The sequence below is a fragment of the Candoia aspera genome, chromosome 2 (genome assembly GCF_035149785.1).
Source record: "Candoia aspera isolate rCanAsp1 chromosome 2, rCanAsp1.hap2, whole genome shotgun sequence".
Lineage (NCBI taxonomy): Eukaryota > Metazoa > Chordata > Lepidosauria > Squamata > Boidae > Candoia > Candoia aspera.
The window spans coordinates 44,071,632-44,084,158 of record NC_086154.1 but is presented as its reverse complement, the minus strand read 5'-3'; the positions used below and the strand labels follow the sequence as shown (position 1 = coordinate 44,084,158).

Sequence of the window (12,527 nt, the reverse complement as noted above, 5' to 3'; positions counted from 1 at the left end):
AGAAGCATGTGCAGTTTCAGGCACCCTCAATTTGCCCATATTATGCCACTTCTGTGTGAACTGTACTAGCTTTTAGTTTCCTGGGTTCTTTATAGCCCTGCAGGGACACAAGACCAGGTTATCTGCAGGACTGCCTCTCCGTGAGGCTGTCTGTCTGTTCCATCAGGTTGGGTAGGGTGCTCCATGTTTCTTCTTTTAAATGTTGTCATCTGGTGGGACCTAGGAAGAGTGTCTTCTCCGTAGTGGCCCCTGCCCTGTGGAACACCCTCCACAATGAGATCTGGCTGGCTCCCCCTTTCTAGCCTTCCGGAAGGCCTTAAAAAAACTGGTTTTTCCCCTAGGCATAGGGTGAAGCTGGGTCCCAGCAATTGTAATAGCTTATGTATCAGGGAGTGTAATTTAGGATTCAGGGAGCTGTTTTTTGGATGCTTGCTTTTATTGTTTCAATTATTCTCCTGCTGTTGATGTGAGCTGCCCAGAGTTATGGTATATAAGATAGCCAGCAGTTTGAGTCTTAAATAACTAAATAAACAAACTCAAATAAATAAGTGAATAAGCTGATGAAGAGATTAGTTCCATTGATTTAGCAAGGAGCACATTCCAGAAACATGTGGCCAAAGCAGAGAAGACTCTGAGCTGCTGTGAGATGAGCATGTAGCATTTGTTTGCAAATCTTCTGTGATCGTTTTCTGGATGGTGGGGGAAAGAAAGAATCTTTCAGTATGAGGCGTTCTTTCAGGTAACCTTGACTCAAGCCATAAAGGGATTTGAAGGTAATATGAAGTACTTTGTATTTTGCATGGAAATAACTTTTGCAGGTCCGATGTGGTCTCCGGCATCAGAGTTCTGTTCTACACCCAGAGTGCATTACGGTGGTCAAGCCTGCCAGTTACTAGTGCGTGCCTTGTAGTTTTAAACCTCTCTTTTTCTTGTGTTGGCCAGGCTGGTATCTCCCAATATATCTCATCCTGCTGATAATTATTCAAATAGTCGCTCCCAGATCTTTCTGCATTTTCCATATCAGATTATTTCCATCATATTTCTTTTCCAATCAGCTTTTAAAGCCTACTTTCCCTGTTCTTTCCCTCCCTCCCTCCTTCCCTTCCTCCCTCTCTCTTTTTTAAATCCTTTGCTTCCTCCCACTTTTTTTTTTTTGCTTCCTTAGATTTGTACATTACCCGTACGCTCCTCCAGAGTACTGAAGAGCGTTCAGCTTGAAAAACCAGCGATAAAAGAAAGAACCTGATTCCCATGCTGTATAAATATAAAAGTAAGCATGGTAGGAAGGGACGCGGTGGCGCTGCGGGTTAAACCGCTGAGCTGTCGATCGGAAGGTCGGCGGTTCGAAACCGCGCGGCGGGGTGAGCTCCCGTTGCTCGTCCCAGCTTCTGCACACCAAGCAGTTCGAAAACATGCAAATGTGAGTAGATTAATTGGTACCGCTTCGGCGGGAAGGTAACGGCGTTCCGTGAGTCATGCTGGCCACATGACCCGGAAGTGTCCTATGGACAACGCCGGCTCCAAGGCTTTGAAACGGAGATGAGCACCGCCCCCTAGAGTCGGACACGACTGGACTTTACGTCAAGGGAAACCTTTACCTTTACCTTAAGCATGGTAGGAGCAGTCCTATGCAGTAGAATTTGTAAGTGAAAAGAAACTAGAAGGTGGCACCTGAACAAGGCCATAATAATATGCATTGCCAGGAAAGAATATTAACTCTGGGATTCTTTCCATTAGCATTTGAAGCTTCATATTCAGAAAATGGGCAGTTGTCAAGTGGCAAGAGGCTGCCAGTGTAGCTATATCACTCAGACACTGGTATTTATAATAATCCCCACTTAATAGTCTGCATGTGTGTTTGATCTACATATGCTACAAAAAATTGCGGGTATGTTACGTTGAACTTGATGCAATTTATTCAGTACAGACAATATGTTTAGTTTTCTGTAAATATGATGAAGCAACTAGGGTTTATTGGTTTGATCAGTAGATTAATTATCTAAAAGTTTAATTGGAGGCTGTGAAATAAAGACCTGTATATAGTTTGTGATTTTATAGGTTCACTTGGATTATTACTCTGTAATATGTAACAAGACATACTAAAGATTGCATTTTCTTTAGACTATAGTGTTAAAGTGAAAGCATTGCAAATGCGTTTAATGTTTATTGGTTTAAAGGAGATTATTAAAAATTCCTTGTAATAACCCCACTTTCAATGCATTTGACCACTGAAGTGCAATGACGTTAAGTCTACACTGACGTCACCTACCTGCATGACTGACTGCTTCTCTTGCAATATGAGCATATGTATAAAAAAGAACTGTGACACAAGTTTTGATGTTTTCTGTTCCTCAGCTGAGTGTTCTAATGTCACATCTGGACTATAGATAAAGCCATGTCAATATGCTCATTTCAGATAGCAACTGCAACTATGAGGGGTGTTGAGCAGTAGAAACAAAGAGGGAAACATTGAAAGAAAAAACGTATTTAAAATTAAATAATTCAGAAACACCTCCAAAGAACCTGGAGTTATAAGACGCATAGTAAGAACAGCAAGTTCAGGAAAATGTCCAAATTTACCTGAAGAAGTAGTTTTCATGATATATTGTGTTACCTAGCAAAAGTTCAGTTAGGACGATATGTACAGTTTATTGCAAAACCTTTGCCAGTCATAACTAATATTGGAGCTTTTTTTTTCATTTAGTATTGCACATATTGTAAGTGGATTGAAATATAGCATCTCATAAGTTAGGCTGGCAATAAGAAACAGCAACACTGTATACATGGAAGAAAGGTAAGCCAGATAGTTTCACAGGTACAATAGTTACAAAATTGTTAAAATCAGCAAGACAGTACTGCAGTGCGAGGATGTGCTTGCCTCTTGTTTCGATGATGATGATGATGATGATAGGTTGATAGCACAGTCAGCCAGATGTTTAGACTGGATTTGGCATTTTTGTCCATCTGTTGAGTCCTTCCCAAGGACCTGGGATAGGCAGGTGTTGTTTAATAATATTAAAGGTATTGTTGCAGAATGTAAGCTATTCCAAGTAAAGCTGCCTTTTGCAATTGACTAATGGTGATTTTGTCAATGCCGATGGTGTTGAAGTGGTGCTCCAGATGCTGTGGAATCATCTCCTCCTCCTCCTCCTCCTCCTCCTCCACCACCAACCACCACCACCACCATCTTTATATTCATCTCACCCTAATTGTTTTTTGTTTTTTCCCCCCTAGTTGGGACTCCTAGGGTGAGGCATCCTGCTACTCACAACCTCTTTTGACTGCTAAGGCTTTTTTTTTTTTAGAAAAACAAAGCAAAACAAAACATTTCTTTCATCCATGCTGCTGCTGCTGCTTTCCTATTTGGCACTTTACTGCTGTTAATTCTGCCAAAAATACATTTGCAGAGGACTATAGAGCAAGTAAGGTTGTGGACAGAGACAGCCAGCAAGTATTGCAATACAGCAAGATATTTGTGGTCTTTGAACACCAATTAGATAATTAAGACTACTGGGTCAGAAAAGCTTCTGCAAACTAGAGTAAACTATAGTCTGTGTCTTCCAGTAATTCTGATTGCAATAGAGCAATCTGCAGAGCAGAATCCAGAGGTTTGTGTATCTTAGGATGGAAAGACTCTTTAGGAGCAAACATCTTTGTTTCTTGACTTAACAGCATGGTATTAATTTTTTTAAAGTTATCCTTAGAAAATTTTTAAAGACAATTAGCAGGCAAAGGCCTTGCATATCTGATTATCTGGTATTTTGAGAGACTATTTAAAAATATGCTCTTTTCCTTGTGTGATTCTCACATGCTATATTCCCTCATGCAAGCTTACAGATATGTATGCAAGCATATCTTTAAAATATTAATTCTTTTCTATTTGCAAAGAAGTTCTTTACTAGATAGCATCATGCCCTCCAAAAGTTCCCATGAAGCTTTGGGAACTGGATCTTTTTTTATATAGCGCTGCTTCCAGAGTTACATTAATATCCAGTATAATGCCAAATCATATGAACCTGACCTTGGGCAAGTGTGAGAATCAATCATAATTAATTTGAAAAATTCCACATACACTCAGTGTTGTGAAACCTACTTAATAACAGCAGAAGTGAAAGGAACAAAAGTGGCCTTAATTATCTAAAAATATAAACCATAAGGAAGGTATGGTATTGAAGGATGGTATTGCCATTCTCATTGTTTAGAGAGCATCTGAGATTTAATGGGCTTTTTATGAAAATGTGAATATGAGAATCTCCTGTCTAGCCAACTCACAAACTAAACAGAAATTTAATTAACACATTTCAAGTACCACTTCGAAGTGGAGATGGAAATAGTACCTCAGTCTAGCTCTTTCTCAGAATCTTTCCCTTCATTCTAGATCAGATCAATCAACTTGTGGCCTTTCTTGCCGGCAAGACTGCTTGTGAAGAGGTTACCAGGACTAGAGGAAGGGGTTTAGTATTACATCTAAACCGATACTTAGGTTTGAAAGGAAGAATGGGCTTGAGCCTGATATGACTGACTTGAACCAGTTTGACCAGATATGCAAGTGGTGGGGGTGCAGTTACTTTATCTAGACATTAAAAATAATGTTTAGTCCCTGAATAATGACAGTAAACAATGTTCACCCCAGGAAAAAGGAGAGATGGAACAGATGGTGTCAGGCTGTCAAGCAACCTGCTGCTGAAACATAAACAGATAGTGATGACATATGGATATAGGGGATAAGCTCCCAAACATGCTGTAAGGCTTAATTTTGAATGAAGCATGCTCATATCTCAACAGAAGTATGAAAAGTCTCCCTGGCTCTTGTACTCTGATAAAATAAGGAATCTCAGTGGACCTTTCCAGGGTGATCAGTTGAGATGAAAACTGTTTTGTTTTGTGTTGTTATGTTTTCCTTAGCAGCGCCACAGAGTTCCTAGGAAAAATTTTCAAAATGAACGGCAGATATTAACTGGTGCATAGGACTACTGACTAATAAACCCCAACAGAAAATCTTAATTATTTCAAAGATGGGGATGTAACTCTAAAAATAATCATCTTTTCTCTTGGTAGATTACATTCAGTTTCTCACATAGAACTATTTCATCTCTGCTTAAAGGGAGAGATGGGCAGTGATAGAAATTGGAATAATAAATAAAAAATAAATAAAGAGTGAATGTTGGTGCTGGAGTGATTAATTTACATTTTCACATGATTATATTCTCAAACACCTAAATATTAATGCATTAAGCTCACTCATTAAGAGCCAAAACAAAAGTCTAGAAATATAATACATTGCAGGTAGTCCTTGCTTACTGACTGCCTTGTGCAGCGACTGTTTGAAGTTATGACAATGCTAAAAAAGTAACTTTGTGACCAATCCTTGCATTTATGACCATCACAGTGTCACATGATCACCATTTGCATGCTTCACAACCAGCACAGATTTATGACCATCACAGCATCCCTCAGTCATGTGATCACCATTCGCATACTTTGCAACTGGCATGTATTTTTGCTTGCAACAAGCTGAGTCAATACTGTATAGTATGGAAAGCGGAAGTAAATTCATAAGTTGCAGTCATGTGATTTTTCACTTAGCAACCATGTTGCTTCACTTAACAACTGAAGGGGAAGTAAGGTCGTAAGCCCAGTCATGGTAATGTGATTTTCCACATGGTGACTGCATCACTTAGCAACTCCATCACTGGTCCAAATTGTGGTTGCTAAGGAAGGACCTTACAGGTAGTCTTCACTTAACAACCACAGTTGAGCCCAGATTTTTGGTTGTAAGTCATAACAGTTGTTAAGTGAACCAGCTTTGTTTTTACAACCTTTTTTTACTGCAGTTGTTAAGTGAGTCACGGCCATCATTAAGTGATTCAAGATCAGGACTTGTGGTTTCCTTTGGTTGTTAAGCGAACAGTGCAGTTGTTAAGCAAACCAGGAGTTACTTTGTAGTATTGTGGGGGCAGAGTGTGGTAGTCATATGTTTTCCACCAAAACATTACTATGGAAATGCTTTTGTGGCTACAGTAGTATTATTTTCAGTTAATATTATGTTATTTTCAACTAATATTACTGGTTGATTATTAAAAACTTTTACTGTAAGGTCTTCATTGGAATCTTTGTTCTACAGTACAGTACTAAACAGGTTTAAAGGTACAGTCCTGTAACTGTTTTTCCTGCTGTAGTAAACTCTGAAGCTTTTGTTACTGTACAGTACTATATATAAATCTGATTTTTATAAAACAACTTTTAAAAACAGTAAACCAGCATTCAGTATTGTTAAATATAATTAAAAACCAGACAGGCAGAGGATGGAACATGCATGGCACCATACAAATCTCTACTTAAGTTAAACAAAAACTGGGAAAAAATTAAAGGCAAGCATAGGTACAATACTGCATGGAAAAAGTAGTTACCTTTCCTGTACAGCACTGTAAGGCACACACAAGGCTCCCTTTGCTGGCTGCTAAATCACAGGAAGTATTGCGACCACGTGACCGGGCCTGCTGCCTCAGAAATCCAGCGTCGTAAGTCTGGAGGACTTCCTGGTTCCAAAGGGCGGACATGTGACCCAAAATGACCACCACCTCTGGTATGACCGAATCTCAGTCACATGATCACGGAGGCCTTGTGAGGGTCATAATTTCAGGCCCCAGTGGAAATCTACTTTTGGGGTACCATCATAACAGCCTTTAAGCGGCCGGTCAGTAAGTGAAGACTACCTGTAGATGTATCTCCCTCACACTCAGATCAGTGGAATGATTCCCAGAGCTCTTGATTTTTGTGGGCATCTCTCTGATTTCAATGTATCCCTACACTGGGGTTAACATGCTGGGGAAGGCCATCAGCATTGAGTTTTCTGTTGGCAACAGCCATTCAGCATTCATAGTTCTCTTCTTCCTTTCTTTGCAGCTAATTATTTATTGGATTTAAATTTTAAGGAAGTTTGTAGGAGTCCTAATGAGTTCACTTGATGTTTCACTGATGAGATTGGAAGACAGGTCCATGCTCTATCTCATCTAACTTCTTCTGTTACTATATTTCTTTTGACCCAAAGCTGGGCAATTCATCCTTTTGCAATTTCATCCTGGGGGTTTATCTGCTGATGCAACTGGTATTGATAATTGGAATGGAGGAGGCTGCTTTATATCCCAGTAAGCTGTTTATTTATGGTCAGGTAACTTTTTAGCAAGAGCCAGTTTGATGTAGTGGTTAAGGGACTGGGCTAGAAACCAGGAGACCATGAGTTCTAGTCTGCCATAGGCACAAAGCCAGCTGGGTGAACTAGGGCTGGTTACTTTCAGCCCTGGGAAGGAGGCACTTCTGAAAAACCTGCAAAGAAAACTTCAAGGACATGTCCAGGCATTCTCCGAGAATCAGACACTATTGAATGGATTAAAAAAAAACTTTTTATCAGATGGAAGTAAACTTGCTCCTCTTAGACTCAGTGGGTAAGGCTATGGCACAATGAAATCAGAGCAAGTGTATGGGATTGAGAATTTTGTATTGTTTCTTTGTATTTTGGAGCAGGTAGATGTTTAAATCTCACCCAAAAGCTTATGTTCATTTATTATTTCTTTGCTTTTAATCTGAAACGTTGGTGGAAAATTGTACCTCCCTGATTTGACCAAATGTTTTTGACAGCGTACTTTACAGAGGCTTGGGAGCCACCGACTCCCTGAAAAAGTGAGAGATGGCAGCATCAAAACCCAGCCCATTGAAGTCCAGAGTCCCCTCCCCCATGCTAAATGTTTTTCCCATCTCCTGATTTTTATTTACACACACACACACACACACAGAGTATAATTTATTCCCCGCCCATCTCACTCAGATCTTTTGAATCTCATATGGCGAGGATTAAACCTCAGACCTTCTTTATTTATTTTTCTTTATTTCTTTATTTATAAATTTATTCACTGCCCATCTCACCCCAACGGGGGGACTCTGGGTGGCTACAATAAAACAATTTATTTTATGTTAAATATTAAATGGTTTCTTCCCAGATAGTAAAATGATTCAATATTTTGTCTAGCAATTATGACTGTACTATTTCTAGGTATAAAAATTGTATAATGAGCATCTCAGCACATGCATTCTGCTATGGAAAGTGATAGATAAATAGATGAAATAAATAAACATGTTTGTAGGTACTGTTAAACATGTTTTTTTGTTTGGGAATGAAAGCACAAATAAACATGGAAGTAACTTCCAGAAAATAGTTACTAATTGTTGGTGTCTTTAGCAGTGACAGACTTCTACAAATACTTACGTCTTCAGTTATTAAGCTCTAGAAAATGGGTTGAGCATGGGTAGATTAATGATTAACTGTGGTTTGATTTACCAAGTTACAGTCAGGGCAACCAATCTCCTAATTATTTTTCTTAACAAGACTTATACTCACATTGCTCACCAAGGCTATATAAACATAGGAATTGATTCTCTTTCTCCTCAGGCCTCATACATTTCTTCGTTTCTCTGCATGCTAAGATCCAAAACATTTTCCTGAATAAGATGACAGTTGAAAACACAGTACATTTATAGCAAACCTAGACGGTAGCATTCTGTTAATGCAGGTGCCCTTGTGTACCAAAGGCTGGGGAATATGATTTCTAGGATGTCTATGTATCTGATGTTTCTGGCTTAGCAGCAGCCCTAGCTACTACCAGTATGAGAAAGAAGGCTACTACTGGTTTAAAAACGAAAAACAGAGGTCTGCTCACTTAGCATTCCCCACCCTCCACTATTTGAGAGTACCAAAGAGCTCTGAATCTTTCCTCCCCAGTGTGAACAAAGCAGAGGCAAATGGAATGAAGATCTAAAGCTCATGAATAAAATTGAGATTTCAGTGCTAGTCATTGGGGAAAATGAAGTTAAAGAATTCTTAATCTATCAGAAAAAAAAACCCCATTGGTCGATGCTAAGCAGGGTCATAAGAATTGGGAGAAAGCCTTTCAGTGAGAAAACAACATAAATAAAATCCTGGAGGAGAAAACAAAACGCGTGGATTAAAATGTGTAAGTGAAGAGAATAGAGGAGTATAGTATGCACAGAAGCAACATGAGTAGGTAATAGATGTTGTAGTATGCTGTTATAATAAGATAAAAAAGTTACAGTCTTCAAATGTTAATCTGACTCAGATTTTTGGTAACTATTTTTTTTTTCTGAACGATTCTGCATTACGTTTTTAAGGATTTTTCTTCCCTCAATGGAGGTCTGTTTTACTGCTCTCTGCTTATTCAAATTGCTTTTCATATATCCCAAAATAAAGCTCACAAAGTCTGTGATTCAACCCAGTGCCTATTGATGGAAGGAAAGAACTGTAATACTGCCGAGTTAGAAGGCGAGGTCACAGGGGCACAGACTTAATCACACGGAAAGCATTATGAGGCCCTGATGTGAGGAATGGAGAAGGCGGTTGACAGAAGGGCTAAGGAATGTGAATATTAAACTGTGACATTTGTAAAGTTCTGTGTTTGCAGTCACTGAAGGTGGTGCCTTAGCCTCTTTAGTGTTCTCATCTTTGATTCAGTAGGGAACTCACTTGCCTCAACACGGAACTAAGGACATAAAGCTGTGGAGAAAAACATGGAATACCCTGTATGGGACATCTATCATTGACATTTCACTCTGTATCCTATTATGATCCTAAGGGATGATGCATTTCTCCTATTGCCATCTTCTAGTTCGTATTATATGGCAGATATTTTGCCAAAAACCCACTGAAGCTTTCAGCAACAACTGAGATGTCAGTACTTATGGTCATATCCAAATGTTGATCCATTATTCTAGCCTCTAAAATCTTTTCCATACAGGTTCCATTGTACGGTGCAAGTTTTTTTATTTCTTGGCCTAATGTTTGTTTCTTCACCTACTATATGTATTGTCAGGCATTCTGGATCTCTGTCATCAACACACTGCTAATAATAATGAAAAAGACAAGATTTTATATAATCAAGATGTTTCTGAAAGTATTAATGCTTGCTTGTTCTCTCATTCTTTTTTTTACAGCTGCCTGTCCTGTGTGAATGGATCCTTCCCTTGCCACTGGTGTAAATATCGTCACATTTGTACTCACAATGCAGCAGATTGTTCCTTCCTAGAAGGCCGTGTCAACATGTCTGAGGTATATACCCAAGTCTGTCTTTTTTACTCAGTGTTGTGGCTCATCTATTTTCTCCCCGTGTTTCTTTTTTCATTTCTTAGATGATACAGCCAAAAACCCAATTTCATTTAAGAAGGATCAAATCCCGGGTTCAAAAAATAATAGTAACCATTTGACTCAATATTGGGTAATCCATATCTTCTTGGGCATCAGAATAAGGAAGGACTAAGGAGAATTTCAGAATGAAAAAGAAGAATTTAAAAGGCAGGTCATGCAAGGAAAAGTTGAAAGACATTGCAGTGTTTTGCTCTGGAAGAAAGATCAGATAAAATATGGATGGGAAAGGAATTTATTGGGTTGTAATACTTAAAACATAGTGAAAGGAATAGAACAATTGTTCTTGTTTATTGAATATCAAAGTATTCAAGAATCAAAGTACTCAGGGGTGTAATGTGGGCAAACCTAGAGGTGCGCACAGTGTTGGCCACCTCTAGGTTTGCCTGTGTTACACCCCTGTCATGGGTGCACTGGCTTCCAGTTTCCTTCTGGGTGCAATTCAAGGTGCTGATTGTTACCTTTAAAGCTCTGGATGGTACAGGACCAGGCTATTTGCAGGACTGTCTCTCCCTGAGGGTATCTGCCCTTCCCACTCGATCAGATAGGATGGGCATGCTCCAGGTCCCTTCCCTGAAATATTGCCATCTAGTGAGACCTCGAAAGTGTGCCTTTTTGGTGGCTGCCCCTACCTTTTCAAATATACTGCCCCCAGCAATCTGGCAGGCCCCCACCCTCTTAGCCTTCCTGAAGGTCATTAAAACCTGACTCTTTACCCAGGCACTGGGGTAGAGTGGTAGAGCCTGTAAAGGGTTGTTGGGGCACCCTGGGAGGTTGATTCAGGCACTGGGTTTTTAGTTCTTTATATGTTTTTATGGTTCTTATGGGGGTTTTTGTTGTTGTTGTTGTGAACAACCCAGAGTTGTTTTAAAATGGGCAGCCATACAAATCGAATCAAATCATTTATGAAAGATGTCAGATAGAAACTAAAAAGGAAACTTTTTTGTTTCATCTGACATCTTTCATAAATGTTTGCAGCCATCTTCACTGAGCACTTTTGTATGGAAAAATTCTATTGTTTTCAGTGGCATTTAGTTCAAACTAAGTGTGATTGGGAATGGCATTCCAAAGCTTTCCAAAAGCTGCCCCAGAGATTCAAGTAGGCATGATGCTTCCTAGTAAATGCTGCTCTTGTTTATCATATATATGGTGGGATGCTCTGTTTAGCAATGAAACTCAATCTTTCAATAAGCAGAGGATTTAGCTTCTTTATCCCTTTGTATCTTCCTCTTTTGTATCCTCCTTACTGGGCAAACCATTAAGAAAGAAGCCTGCAGACCAGCAAGTCAATTTCAGATAGGTCGTGGTTGTGTTCACTGGGGCCCTTTTTTCCTCTCCTCTCATCTTTATCAGATGGTCATTGTAGCCTTCAGGCATGTCATAAAGTCTTTTCCTTGCTCCATTATCTGAGAGGACTCTTCCAATCAATATAAGTTGTAATGGTGGGCAGATTTTTCAGATTGCTTCTACACTGGCTTTCAGGAGGACCCATGGAATCTATATGCATTTTTATATCTAATGTCTTAAAGAGAACCATAAGATATAGGTTGAGTAAAACATCTGTTTTGAAAAAGGTTGCTATAACGTCAGATTGTCCTGGTTCTCCAACATCTGGCACGGACCTTGTTAATCTGGGCGATGCCTGAGCTGGCATGACTCTCTCAGTTCGTGTCACCGTCATATTTGAGGTAGGCAGATGAAGCATTAGGGGGTCTTTGCCCAAGGACCCCTACTGATAAGGTAGGTACCAGACAGGATTCAAACTCCAGTCTCCTGTGTCAAAGAGCGGTGCTCTAACCACTACGCTATCCAGCCGCTATATATATTTAATTCAACTTTAGTTATTAACCTGAGTGATTAGAGAATTTGAACTGTCAAAGAGAATCAGTAATCCTAAATGACACATGCCCTGCAGAAATGAGCCAGTTTAAAGCAAATTCTATCTTCAAACCATAATTTGAATCATTTTGAACTTTTATAATTCAGATGCCTATTCCCCCTGAGGCATGAGTAGAGTTTGGCTTTTCGACTTCAAGGAGACAAAAATGCTGAAATAAAATAATACATTGGATAATAAACTTGGATAACAGAACTGTCTGGGTGGCTCTGTATTGTCAGGGGCTTCCTCCATATTATAAAGCAACTGATACAGGACTTTAATACTCCTTAAGATCGTTAATTCTTGTTACTCCCTAGCAGGTAGTTTCTGTCTTGCACTTAGCAAAGTCTGTACATTTACCTGGGTTTATCAATTCTGTGTATCGTGACATGAGAAAGCAACTCTGTCTAAGAATAAGGCTGCTTACACTCTCTGATG

General features: G+C 39.4%; 1 protein-coding gene across 2 annotated transcripts in view; it reads left to right on the top strand.

Annotated features, from left to right (window-relative positions):
- The window catches only part of PLXNA1 (plexin A1), a 332,347-nt gene that overhangs the window by 189,793 nt on the left and 130,027 nt on the right, over positions 1 to 12,527 (top strand). For both annotated transcript variants that reach the window (XM_063291689.1, XM_063291688.1), the window contains exon 8: positions 10,003 to 10,117. In XM_063291689.1, the coding sequence (XP_063147759.1) occupies positions 10,003 to 10,117 (115 nt within the window). The remainder of the gene's footprint in view (positions 1 to 10,002; positions 10,118 to 12,527) is intronic.